The sequence below is a fragment of the Podarcis gaigeae genome (assembly GCF_964106915.1).
Source record: "Podarcis gaigeae genome assembly, chromosome: 3".
In the NCBI taxonomy this organism is placed as follows: Eukaryota; Metazoa; Chordata; class Lepidosauria; order Squamata; family Lacertidae; genus Podarcis; species Podarcis gaigeae.
The window spans coordinates 15,606,323-15,621,163 of NC_139680.1; the positions used below are offsets into that span (position 1 = coordinate 15,606,323).

Consider the following 14,841-nt stretch of genomic DNA (forward strand, 5'->3'; position numbering starts at 1 on the left):
ATGACATATTGGCTATGAGTACAAGTGGTTTATCCTTTGTACACAGGTTATGTTCACACAGAGATACACCATAAAGCTGCTCCCAAAGGCTATGGAACTCTCCACAGCAGCCTTCAATGAGCCAGAAGGGGAAATTGCTGGAAGGACAAATCAACACAAGCAAGCATGCCTACATGCATACACACACGTTTCCATTATAATATAATGATAAATAATACTGCAACATCGTGTTGACTATCAATTCACAATAGCAACAAGAGCTCCCAGAAACTTCGTTCCTTGACACTGTAGTGATTTAAGGGTGACCAATAGCTTTCTGAACAGATACCAACCTTTTCACTTGATTGTCTTCTTTTCTTCACCTGAAAAAGATCGGTTTCCACCTTTTCCGCCAATTCCAGTTTCCTCTTGTTCCTCTTAAAAGCTGCTAAACTAAGTCCTATAAAATATTTAATGGCATTTTAATTACTTACGAATTAAACCAAGGACACCTTCTTTAAACACTACACTTTGGTACTGGCAACAATAGCCCCTACTCAGATCTATGTACAGATTATATTTCATCATGTCCACTGAATAAGCATGGATTTATGAATATCAAAAACACAAATTACTCAAAACTTGGCCTAGCTGGCATGTTGCACTAAACCACAGCTTATTTTAAACTAAGGTTTAAAGCAAATGAGCAGGGTGCACACTGCTCTGAACTCCCTGCTTCGCTCTTCCCTCTGCTAATCATTTGCTGCAACAGGGAAAACTAGAGACTAGCTTCATGTTATGTGAAAAACTAGTGTTTTTAGTTTGCTTCTTGGCTTCTCAATCATGGTCTGTCTAGGGAAAACAAATCACAAGTGCTGGTTCCCACATAACCCAAAGCCAGTCCAATTCCTACCCAGTGTGACCAAAGGTTAGCAGGGGGAGCAGTGAAGCAGGAACTGTGGAACAGCATGAACTAGTGTGCTGCTCATTCACATTAAATCACAGTGCAAAATGTGTAAACTAGGTCATTGATGAAATGCAGATAAAAGCATTCACTAATTTCATTCTCAAGGAGCCCAAGCTTGCTATCTGCCATGCTGGCTTCCTGAATAAGGCCAGAGTAGCTGGTGTCGAGTACCTCAGCCTGTCTACTGGGTTCAATCTCACTATAAACTTACCCAAAGTAAACCACTTCCTCTATTGGAAGTATTGAGCAGCATGGCTCTCCTTAAAATGTGATCAACTCTAAAATTTGTGTTGAACATAATTGTTCTTAATTTCTCTATCTTATAAATAAAAATGCAATACAGGCAACTCCCTGTTTGCACAGGTGCTGCATTCTGGGTCATTTCGCGCTTGTGTGAATTTGGAAACTTGTTGGAAAAACCTGCAAGCACCCCATTCGACTCTCACTCTGCCCTGCATCCGTTCTGCACTTTTAGTGACATTTCAGTGAAATTTTTATGATACTTCCGGGTCACTTTCAGGGCAGCACTGTGAGCATGTGCATGACTGTGCACATATAGTTTCCGCCTAAAACGGGAGTTGCCTGTATAAAATGAATGCTAGCCAATATAGAGGGCAAGGGTCTGCAAAACTGCTCTGCTTTGCACAGAGGATTCACAGAGAAAAATCTCTCAAGAGGATTCAAGTGGTCACTTCTACATTTATGTATCTAGCTTACTTATTTCATTTCTATATCCCCACCTTTATTTCATAATGGAACTCACAGAAACATACAGGTCTCCCATCAAGATACTGACCAGGCCCCTGCCTTGCTAGCTTCATCATATGCCTTCAGAACATGCACTGGGATAATGGCTGTGGCCTTGCATTAAAAGGAAAGGTTGCCACCTTTCAAACTCTTCTAATCATCTTCATCGGTTGGGTAGCCAGAATAGTGCCCTCCAGGTCCTATAGGATTACAACTCGCATCATCCCTGACCTTTGGGATTGATGGGAGGTAGTCAACAGCTAGAGGGTACTGCATTGGCCATCTATGGCATTTTGACCTTTTATCTCATCACAAACTCAACTTTATTCTAACAAAAGTGGGGGTCAGCAATCATGGTTACACTGTCTAAAGATGATTAAAAGACTCTTAGATGGAATTCCCACTCACAAAGAATTTAAACATTATTTAAATGAATACACACTTGTTTATTTTAAATTATTTTTTACCCTGCCTTCCTTTGTAGATAATCAAAGCAACTTACAGCCTATCAACATTTGCAGCAGCATTAATAAAACGTACATGCATGAAACAGTGAAAACTTCAAAGGATGCTGAGGATATTTCTCCCCATGAGCAATGGGATGTCACTCCATCTTCAAAGGAATGCTTTTCTTGATAATAGACCTGTTTGAAGTTAGGTGTTGACTGGCTGCTTTGTGGACACACACTGCTTGTGATGACATCTGCCAAGATCAGGAGGGCAATCCTTTTGCTCTCTACGACGGACAGGGTGCCTATCAATTCTCTATTAGTATGTCACCCTAATCTATGGCACTTAATGTTTATGTGAAAGAAACACTATAAGACTGAATACTCTTTTTGTGTTTCCTTTGATAAGCTTGAAACTGTTAGCTCCTCTAAAGAAATCTCTTTGGTTCAATTGTTCTTTGTCTCCAAATGGTTCAGATCTGTCAGATTCATCACTTGATAGCTGGTATCTGCTGCAGATCACATAACACAGGACAGAAGTAGAAGGTGGAAAAGCTTACCTACATACGGTAAGGAAAGTGCATGTACGCTCATGTGAGCTGTATCCTGACCTTTGTGGATAGTCAGGAATCAGCTACCTGTCTGGATACCTGTGGAGGAAGAATGGCAACTACCAGCAGAAGGCCCTGAAGTGTAAGCTGGCTGGCCTGTGTGTCAATCACCGATATTATAAATTATTCCATGAGTGGTCTGAAGAAATAAAGCACAGGGAGTCACAGAGTATATCTGTGCATTTAAAACAATTATATTTGTTTTAAATAATCCAAATATTTTTCTGAACCAGATGAGCAAAATTTATTGATGCGCAATGATGGTCACTGGTTTGTTCCAATTACTTATTTTATATCTAAAAATCACTTTGCTTCTGCTTGTTTGAACTTAAAAAAAAAAAGACTTATCTTCAATTAATGTATCAATGGAAACTAACCCACACTTTTTTTTAAGAGGAAGATTTTTTGGCCACCTGTTGGAGACATAATCTTTATGCAAGTTTGGTGAAATTACCCTCTCAAATTCCAATTGGTCAAAAATTTATTATTAAGTCAATCTCTCCCCACCCTCAGCCATGTACAGTGGTACCTCGGGTTAAGTACTTAATTCGTTCTGGAGGTCTGTTCTTAACCTGAAATTGTTCTTAACCTGAAGCACCACTTTAGCTAATGGGGCCTCCTGCTGCCACTGCACGATTTCTGTATTTATCCTGAAGCAAAGTTCTTAACCCAAGGTAATATTTCTGTGTTAGTGGAATCTGTAACCTGAAGCGTATGTAACCCGAGGTACCACTGTATTCAGTTTAATTATACTCTAAATTTTCAGAAACGTTATTCAGATTCATTCTATTTGCAGTGAACTGAAATTAAGCAGGATAGGCTTCACTAGATATCCAACAATTTCACAGGCCATGAGCAATCACCATGTCTATTTCACCACCAGCATTAAAGCAACAATATTGTCTGGAATCACCAAAACAAATTTAGAAACATGCTATAAGCCCTAGAAAAAGTTTTAAATGCAATCACAGCAACAACAAAAGAATATGTTCCTAATCCTCAGAAAAGCAATCTGACTCTGGCCAATCATACAGCACCCTCTAGCAGTCATTTAATGGAGTGTACCGAAAATGCACTGAAGTGGTACTGCAGTTTCCCTTCTAAAGCTGGCTGGGGGTAAAATGATTACCAAAAGAAAGATTACAAACCACAATTACTAGAGAGTCAGCGAGAGTAAGCTTGTTTAGCAAAGCTATTAGGTCAGCAGCTTATAAACTGCGTAACCAAGGAGAGGCAGAGATGAAAATAATTCAGAGTAAGTATCTGAAAGTGAGACTGACAGTATACTGAAGTTGCTGAAGCTTTTCAAATGCTACACCACCAGTTACACTATTTAAAACCTCCTTAGCTCCAGAGATGATATTTTGGCTGTTATGCAGATAAAAATCCAGTGTGACTACAATTCTTTAATTTGAACAGTATCCAAGTGTTTAGCGGCCTAGATCCCACTGATTTGATTGTTTTCTTGATTGTGTGCCTGAAGTTTCTCAGAAGAAGAATTCCTAGGAACAGTTTACTCACTTGTTGCCATGACACCTGGAGGGCAGGCAGGTATCCCGTGATCCACTGCCCATCTGAAAGCTCCTTCGCCAACCAAAAAACTAGCAGTGAGGAAAACAAAAGGGGTGGGGAAGACAAACTTTGACTAGGTATGTACTTCAGGTAAGGTTAGCTGCAGCTAGGTTTCTGTTTATCATGTCAGGAAACTTCACAAACGTAATTCAATTTACAGGTTCAAATTAAGTGAATAACCCCATACATGATTACACAGAACTCTGCCCCTCTAACCTCATTGAGGCTTACTCTCTAATAATATAGCCTTCCCCAGGCTGGTGTCTTCCTGCTGATGCCAAACCCTCATCACCAGCACCTAGCCAGCATAGCTAGGGGTCAAGAATGATGGGAGTTAATAGTCCAACAACATCTGAAGAAAACCAGGCTGGGGAAAGCTAGTCTAATGTTTTGGGTTACAGCCTAATCCACCTCTTCAAGTTAAGAGGCGCTGGTCTTTAGCCTTTATTTCTGGAACGTTTAAAACGAGGTGGAAACTAGGAATTAACAGTAAAAAAAATGAACACAAAATTATTATGAGAACTTCTGTTGTTACAACAGGCATAACACAGTCCTAAGTAATGAAACAATGAGAAGTTCCACCCCCCCACACACATATTCAGATCAGTTGCTCGCTACAAGTTGCTGCACTTCTTATTTTTGTAAAATGAAACAGCAACAGTTGTCCTCCTGTTTGTTATTGACTGCAGAAGGCTCCAAAGATGGGTGTTGTGATTCTTTTGTTCACATGACTAGCAACAACGAATAGGTAGCCAATTATTTAGGCCAGCTACTGTTGCAACTTGGTTAATCATTGGTTATTAACACAGCACACAAAAATGTATTCTGTTTATCTTAAAACCTGCCACATACCAATTACCGTGGAAAAGCCCAGATTTTTGCATTCTGAGAAAAAGTGAAAACCATTTCATAATACCCCCTGCATCATTTTGCCACTCGGTTGTTGCCTCCTCAAGAGAGAAAAACCCAACTATTTCAAGCCCTCTGTGAAGAGGAGTATGACTGAACATGATCCCTGTTGAAAATAGCATTGGGATATGACATTGTTTTACCCCTAAGGGCCAGGGGCTTTAAGCACTTTAGGCTCTATACTCTATCATGTCCTGTCTGCTAAGCTGAAGAGACCTTCCCCTTTGTCAACATTCTATATAGACTGTTGAAAAACTTATTTCAACCTGATTTCTCTGGCAAGATTTTTCACCTATTTTTACATTTATAGGTGTATGATATAGCATGCAAGCTAATCAGCTTGAACAGGATATTCAGACCATAGTTTGGCTATTATTATTAAAAAATTATAATAACTTCCTTATTCTTCCACACTTGAAAATTATTACAATTGTAGCGAATGTGAATAATTATAGTTCACCTTCAAATCTATACAAAAATTAAATCAATGTGAAACCATTTTCTCCTCAACAAAAATGAGAGCATATGCTGAAAGTTTAAAGCTCTGGAAGCAAAAGGAGAGCACAAATGTAACATTTCACAACAACAAGCTATGTTTAGCTTTGAGGTCTGATTTATTGGATTTTTAATATTTTGAACCCGAAACATCAGAAATAAAAGCTTAGCAGTGTAAATATCTGCATAAACAACCACAGAGGAAAAAGTTCAGACTTAGAACAGAATATTAAAGATAAAAGGCAAAGTTATGCTATTTACAGCTGCAATAAGCGTGCAAGATGTTCCAAGATCAACAACAAAGCCAGTCCTCATCTTAAAAGCACGCTATTACTGATGCGCACTAAAAAGCATCAGCCTTCGTTTAATAAGAGTAACTTTCAAATATTGTATGCATTACTGCCCCAAATAAGAAACAAACAGAACAAAGTAATTACCAAGGTGGAATTCTGCCAGCAGACAGCTTTCCTTTCTGCCCTTCACACAACAATCTATTTGCCACGGAAACAGGATTTTTGATTCCTAGGAACAGGAAGAAAAGTCATTTAAGGAAATGGTCATGCAGTACTCCAGATAGTTTTAATTACCTTGGATTTAAACCAATTAACAAGTTATTCGGGGGGGGAGTTCATTTATTCCTTGGCTTAACATCTCAAAAATAAGCCTTATTTTAGCACCCCAAACTCCAGAGATGTCAAATTAAAAACAGAACAGAGACTGGATAGATGAAGGCAAAAACCTTAAACTAATAACACAGAAAGGGTGAAAACAAAACATGGCTAATAGCCATCAAAAAATTATTTTGCACAATGCCTAAAAAGATACAGTGCTTGCTCTTCGTCACATGCAATCCTATCCATGTAATAGGATCTGAAGTAACATCATGCACCATGTTTATAGTGTATTAGGACTCCAACTACATACTCAAATATATTTTTGAATCTAAACATTCCATCTTCTAGAGCTTGCTCAACATACCACTGAGAGCGCCAACTGCTCCAAAATTGAGTGATTTTCCATCCATGATACTGGCATCACATTCTATTTCACCCAAAAGGTTTAGGTTAGACCCCATTCCTGCATTAGTAAAGGGTGAATCCTGTAAAGAAATGTAAAGAAAGAATGCATGAAGGCAAACGATCCATAATTATGCATATTATCAAAGGAGTTAAATGATGAGTACTGGGGCCAACTGGCCTCCCAGCACATGCTGTTCATCCCACCAGCTGAAACTCAAGTTTCCTTACAGGAGAGAAGCCAATGAAGGGTGCAGAGTGAAGAAGAAGATGCAAAGGAATGGCAGGTGGAGAAAAAAGCAACTGTGTTTTCTGCCTTAAAGAGGGCTAGGATGGGAAGTATTTGAGACACTTTCTGCAACAACTGAATTATGAGACCAGAGAAATAATTTCAATGGATTCCAAACATGAAAATTGGCAGTGCACACGAAGAGTGTGAACTGTGGGGGGAGGGGGGGGAGACCCTGGTAACAAATGCTAAAATTGCATCATTATTTTAGTGTCAGACTTCATTCCATATACTGGATATAGCTCTAACACATAACCAGCATCCCTGCATTATCCACCAGAGATTTCGTCTCTCTCTCCGGGCAACAGTATGCCAAATATAACCTAAATAAATATGGGAAACAAAATGTGTCTGTACCTGTGCCTGCAGAGAAAGACAAAGATAAACATGTATAGGCAACTCCGTTAACATGCACTGTGACCCAGAACGCAACCCCCGTACAAACGGGGAGTTGCCAGTGTACAGTTTACCATAGATAAAAAGAATTTGATTGTTCCAGCTAAAAATGAAAAAAAAAAGACAACTGCTTCTCAGTATAGCAAGAATAAGTCTTGTTCAGGCAGTTTCATTTAGACTTTTATGAATAAACCTAAGCTTTACATATATGCATGGAAAGTAATAGGGAACCTCATGCACCGTACAAATATGAGCTCAAAGCTGCATGACATGTGAAGCAGGTTAGAAAAGAGGCTCCAAAGTAAACTGTCTATATATAGTTGTGCAACCAGAAAACCAAGGATGTGGCCAGAAATTAGACAAATCTGTGCATACTGTCCAGGATCCTAACTGTTGCATTTGTAGTGGGGGCTTCTCAGCCACTACTCTTCCAGTAGGAGGAGGTAGTTGGGAGTTAATAAAGCTGCCACAAGGAAATTTGCAATTATGGACATTTTGCATCATGGTGAAGAGAGATGGCCACCAGATATGAATTGCCTAGAAGAATTTGAATAAGGGTCAGTAAGGTACACAGCTGAATGCAGGGCTGTGTGAAACATTTGGGGGCTTGCAAGCTGGATGATAAAGTTATGCGCTTAATGCCCCTAAAATAAAGGATAAAGTGGTTTCTCCCAACTCCGCAGATTTGCCACCCTATTATTTTCTTTCTTAACTAGCCATTTTATTATCACATTTACACATCTCATAAAGGCGGTGTGGCTTAAGAAACAAGTCTGTCAAACTACTCATATGGAAGAAATTCTCATTTCCCCAAACTACAAAGTAAGTAACATCTTTGAAGTGTGGAAATAAAGAGTATTTGTCATCATAACTCTTACGTAGGCCAACAGGAATCAGATAATCCATAGCTATGATTAAAGTACTTTGGGTTAGATCCAGAGCAAGTTAGTCGAACTCTGTCCCTATTGAAATCAGTTGGACTTCTCTTAGCCATACCTAACTTTTCACACATATTTCAGTGGAACCTTATTGCAACAAACTTACTGGTATCCCTTTTACTAGAAAATAAACCATATAACACAGAACAGTTAGAGGATGTTAATTATTCCAGCTACAAACATTCAGTTCCACAAAAGACCAAACAAAGCCTTGAAAACAATGCCATTTTTAATATGAGGCCATTAATCTGCCCAAGTTGAACTGTCATTTCTCCTCCTCCTCCTTCCATCCCAGCCTCCAAATTAGGGAGTAACATTTAAGGACACAACTGATTTCATTTCTTAAAAAAAAACACCACACAACAACTTTGCATTCCCTAAGCAGTATTCAAAACACACACAATCCTCCCAAAGAGAATGATCATGGGTTTGTTCTGGTGAATAAGCAAGATCAATCCATCACAATGAGAGAATAAAGATTAAAAACATCAGCCAAAGCATTTGTCAACCAAGTCTTCAGAACTTAAGGCATAGCTTATCACACTGAGAATAAGAATTATGTCATCACTGACTTATTTCCATAACAACTGCAGTTGATAATTCTAATCATATAGTGTCAAAATAAATTTCTCGTCACATGTACTATCACTTACATTTCTTCAATATTTTCCATCCAATATTTATTTGCAAATATATTGGCAGTTTCATAACTGTGCTCAGTGCTGGAACACCTCAAGAAGTTTCTGAATTCTGAGATTCCAGCACAGCTTTTCTTTGCATGTACATATCATGGCAAGACATAGCTAATTGTTGACTGGGGACACAGGGCTTCCCTTCCCTTGTGCAACTGGAAATAACCATCAACAATCCCTAGCTTAGTATTCTGTCTGAACTGGAGATATTGGTTTGGTTTGCTTCAAACAAACTACAAAGAGTAGGCAAGGGTTGTTCCTGCCTTCATGTTGTGGTTTGTTTGGAGCTAAACAAAACCACAATCCCTGGTGCAGACAGAACACTAAGCCACAGATCATTGGTGCTCCCACATGCACTACGGAAGGAGCGAAGCAGCAGCAGCATCTCCACACTCACAGAGCCATTAACTAGGTTTACCACGATATGGAGACTGGGCCACTATGTGCTAAACGTCGGTTCAGTGGCCATGGATATAGTTTGATTAACACCTGCTTGCTCATACACATGGCATACGAGACCAATCATTAAATAATTACAGTTATCTATCTCTCTATGAACTGTCAAAAACAAAATCTCAGGCCTCTGGGACATATGAAGTTGTTGGTTTTAGATATATTTATATACATGCATACAGAGAGAGAGCTTCTGTGAAAACAAATCCTTACTGTTGCATTTATGAGACTGTGTACAAACCTATTGTAATCACAGTAATAGCAAGCTAGAAGTCCACTGAGCACTTCAGCCTCCTTCAGGAAAGACAAAGCTATAAAAGGCTCTAGAATACAACCTACTGCATTCCCAAACACCTAATAGTGTGGCTGAACTATGAGCCAGAGGCACTTTGTGGTACAATACAGAGACTCTATCACTATAAGCAAGCACTCTCTCATTTCTCGCATTTACTTATTGTCGACTCTTTCTCAAGCACTCAACTGGCTACTTACAATTACCGTATTTTTCACTCCATAAGACGCACTTTTTTCTTTCTAAAAAGTAAGGGGAAATGTCTGTGCGTTTTATGGAGCGAATGTGTGGTCCCTGGAGCCGAATTGATGAGGGGCAAAAAGCAAATCATGCTTTTTTTTTTTTAAGAAAGAGGGAAGGGGGTGTTGATACAAAGCCGCTGATCGTTTGCCGATCGGGAGCGAGATAAGGGACGCTAGCAATAAAGGAGGCTGCCTGGAAGGGGGGGGGAGGTAAAAGCTCATTGATACTCAGGATTTTTGCATTGGGTCACCCCAAATTCTCCATCAGATCAAATAGCATGTCCATGGCTACAGCCTGAACCCAAAAAAATCATGCACCCACTGTTTCGTGGGGCCTCAATGGCACAAAAACGTGGTTACAAAGCACAGATCCACATGGATCCTCAGGATTTTTGCATTGGGCTACCCCAAACTCACCGTAAGATCACATGTCTATGGCCACAGCATGAACCACAAAAATCATACATCCACTGTTTCGCTCAAAATATTTTTTTTCTTGTTTTCCTCCTCTAAAAACTAGGCGCGTCTTATGGTCAGGTGCGTCTTATGGAGCGAAAAATGTGGTATGTGAAAAGAAGCCAAAGGGGGGCAGAGACCAATAAACTGTATCTGTTTTGGTAGTATATATAAATACTAACTTTTAAAAATGTGGTTACGTAATTGGTCTCCCCAGTTTGGAGAATATGTGACAGTATGAATACCTATATCCTAAAAGTGTCAATAGGCAATGGCCATTAAGACCTTCAGCATTAATCTTGAAAAGTTGTCGAGTGTCAATGGAAGGATGATTGACATTAGGGAAGCCGAATGGAATGTTGGGCAGAGCAGAGTGAGTGACAGGGTGGGGTTCGGAAATGACAACTAAAAGGAGAGAGTGTCTGCGAGCAAAACAGACAAGAGGAATGAAATGACAGAGATAATGAAAGCACATGCATAAAAGCATAGATGTTGTGGAGAAGACTTATGTTATGATACTGAAAATATGAGAATTCTGTGTACAATGACTACTTGTTTTAGATATTATTTTCCATAAGTGAATATATATTTATGTTTTAACTGTCTATGATCTGGTCTGGCTTGATTCCAAGGTGACTGTATCTCACTCCATGTGTCTTGCGTAGATTTACTAGAGGAAGAATATAAAGAGAGAGACCTACTGCTGCCAGTACATGATGGCAGAAAGTACTTTAAGGAAAGTCTGGACTCACAGAGCAGCTGAGGGACTGAACTGGAGACAGGCCCTGGGAACATCACAGGATTGTAGAGATGGAAGGGACCACAAGGGCCATCTAGTCCAACCCCCTGCAATGCAATAATCTTTTTGCCCAACATAGGGCTCAAACTCACAATCCTGAGATTAAGAGCCTCTTGCTCTACTGACTGAGCTATCCCACAACCTCAGTAAATTACAGCACCATATGAATTTCTGTTCTCTTCCCATTTCTGTTCTGCACAACCCAAATTACAATTTCAATTTATCTCTCTACTCTTGCTAGAAGTGAAACATTCCTCAAAACCAAACTGCAGGTGGTATTTTACATCTGCGAAGAAACACTGAAATGGTTCAATAAATTAAAGTTACACAAATAACTGGCAACTAATTAACAAGCAAATAAGCAGATCAGATCAAAAGTCTGTGACCAATGCAACGAGGCAACTTCTTAAATTAGCACATTTCCTCAGATGTTCCAAAAAACCCAAATATATTCTTTTTATGAAGATCAGTATGGAAGCCTTGATCACAGTGCTGGAAACAAACTCATAATGACAATTCAAAGACTCAGTGGGTTACAATATGCCATGATTAATGGTATACTGGATTGAGCTGGAGGAGTGTCTCTGGTAAGGGATATATTCTCTGTCCCAGAAATATCTCTGTATTGTTTGAATTAAGCCTTTGAATAAATTATGGCATTGATGTAAAACAATTTTCAGATATCTTCCCTTACCAAAAAGAAACCCTTTGTAAATTCACATGGGTTAAAAACGTCAGTTAACTGGACTGTGGAAGATTGTAAGTTATTTGGAAGATAACGCAGTTCATACAAAAACAACCTCTGCAAGAGGGTACCACCCTGCTTGTTGGTGTAAGCTCATGTCAAAGTGTTGTCAGTACAAATCACAGGTGCATTCCATAAAGAACAAAAAAGTGAAACTCACCTACAGGTGGTACCTAACACCAAGGAAACTAGCGCTAATACACCCAGGAACCTCACCAAAATGCTGGAGAGGGTGCACCTCCTCAGGCACATACCTCCACATGTGGTGGGAGTGTCCCAAAATTCAACTATTCTGGACAACAGCCATACAAGAAATATGTAAAATAACTAAGCAAGTAATAGACATCACCCCAGAATTGGCCCTACTAAACATCTTCCAAGACAACAATGCCCATTTACACCACAAAGAACTTATAACCCACCTGCTCTCAGCAACCAGAAACATCATAACCAGACACTGGAGAGACCTGTCAGGAGTAAGCATGGACCAATGGTACCAAATAGTATGGGAAACAGCCCTACTAGAAAAATTAACTAATAAACTGAAACTGACACGGGGACAAACAGAAGAAGACGCCTTCACCCCGGTATGGCTCCCCTTTATCACATACACAGCCCAACAGGACAATGACAATAATCCACCAACAGCATACAAATCAATATGGCTAACCTGATCCAAAACACCCACCCACCTCACTCACACACGAAAACAAAGATCACCACAGCCAATCACAAGCAAACAATCACACCCTAAGCCAACCCCAACCTCTCTCACCACCAAAGGAACACAAGTGAACAACACAAGCAACGCTGACACCAAACTCTACGTACATTAAACATAATAGAAACACTGCCACCCGACCCCATCCATCCTCCCTCTCCCCACCTCCCCTTTCTTTTTTCTTTCTGTTTTCTTCTCCCCCTAATGCCTCAACAAATGAAACGGATTTGTAAAAACGTTACATGGAAGAAGAAGAAAAAAAAAAAAATACGAGGCACTACACTTCTGTAAAACAAGAAAATCCTTAATAAAAAATATTTATAAAAAAAATAAATAAAGAACAAAAAAGGCACCCAAAGCCTGTTTAATTGTGGTCCCACTTGATGAGGTGGTAAATGTAGGACTGACCAAGGGTAAAATCAACACTAGCTGCCTATCTCTGGGAAGACAATAATATCACTTGGTGGGGTAAATGCGGGACCTACTGCAATTGCCACTGAGGAGTGAAGGAGTTCATTTTCACGATAATGGTGGTCTTCCTTGATGGAGTAATGCAGGACTCACCAGGAGGCCAAAAAGGAACCAAGAGAAAATGACTAGGGAAACCACCCCGGGAAGTAAAAACAAACAAAGGCAACACACAAGGTGTGGGTGGGTGGGTGTTTGTGGGGAAACACAAACATAAAAAAACCAAGAAGTAAACAACAAACCTGACAAACAGCAAGGGAAGAGGAGGAAATAGAAGGAATGAACTCACAGCAAACGTAGAGGGGGAAAGGGAATTTTCGCCAAATAGGCAAAAGAGCCGTCCTATTCTAAGGCAGGGAAGATCTGGAGGGCATGATGACTCCTCCTGCTAGAAGAGGAGGCATAAAAAGAGAATGTCCTCCAACACAACAGAAATTCACGGTAAATAACATTTTCGCTACAAACACATAGCGTGCTCCTACTTCCGCTTCTCCCTGATAACAAGCAGGGGCAACAAACCAGGATTCTTAGATTAACATTACATTCAAATGAGGAATCATGGTCTGTTTCACTTCAAACAAGCCATCATCTGAAGCCAAGGCTCACTGCTTCTGGTTTGAGAAAAGCACAGCACAATCCCCAAGTGTGTTTCTAAGCCTTTGATTGTGGTTGTTGCTCTAACTTATTAGCACGGTGCATCAAAGTTGATCTCCATGTTCACAGTGAACCATTAACCATGCCTTACTAGGATGAGCGAATGTAGTCTAGGTCACATAACTGGGCACTCAAGTTATTATTATCTGAATTTATTTGATGCCTTCTCTTGCCACGGGCAACTCAAGCTATCCTGTCTTGATCATGTCCACAAAAGTTGCCATAGTCTTCCACTTTTGCTCCAACCAGTCCTTACATCATCATGTGATTGACCCTTTCCAGTGCTTTTTTCCTGGGGGTACACAGGGGTATGAATGCCCCTAAACATTTTGTGCATCTTTGTACTTTTGTCCATTTACTGTATTTATTTTTCCCAATTTGAACTATAAAATGGTGATTTTCTTGAGTCAAAATGAGAGTACCCTTAAACATTTTTTTAGAAAAAAAAGCACTGACCCTTTCTATTGATAGTCACCACAGGACAAGCAACTTGGGGGAGGGAGTTGATGCCTTACTAGAAAGGGTCCTTATTGGAAAATGGGAGTGGCAAACCGATGCAATTCAACAAAAAAGAATCTTTTGGTATGTTAAATTTTAGGCTATGCTTTGAAGCCACTGTGTTTTAATCACAGATAAAATGTTAGGGCATCACAGGAAAAATGTCACACTCACTCCGCTCAAAATAGTCAGAAAAAGAATAATGCCTACGGAAAATGGTCTTTTCTCTACACTTTGTCAATTACCTTTAGAAGAATGAACTCAAATATATCATTTAAATACCAATGGTATTAGCCCAGTGATGTAAGACTAGCTATGCTTGTGAAAGAAGGGAGGGAATGATTTGAAAATCTCATTTTATGAGCTGCAATATTTAAAATAAAGTCATATATAAAATGTGAAAGATCTGCTAGGAACTTTTATCACTCTTTTATAGCAGCAATGCATGTCACT

At 39.6% G+C, this 14,841-nt stretch overlaps 1 protein-coding gene across 7 annotated transcripts in view; it reads right to left on the reverse strand.

The window, feature by feature from the left end:
- Nucleotides 1–14,841, reverse strand: part of TASP1 (taspase 1) — a 66,013-nt gene that overhangs the window by 35,127 nt on the left and 16,045 nt on the right. For all 7 annotated transcript variants that reach the window (XM_083730592.1, XM_083730593.1, XM_083730589.1 and 4 more), the window contains 4 exons: nt 6,708–6,828; nt 6,167–6,251; nt 4,275–4,354; nt 333–439 (listed from right to left, as the gene is read on the reverse strand). In XM_083730592.1, coding sequence (XP_083586718.1) covers nt 333–439; nt 4,275–4,354; nt 6,167–6,251; nt 6,708–6,828 — 393 coding nt within the window. The remainder of the gene's footprint in view (nt 1–332; nt 440–4,274; nt 4,355–6,166; nt 6,252–6,707; nt 6,829–14,841) is intronic.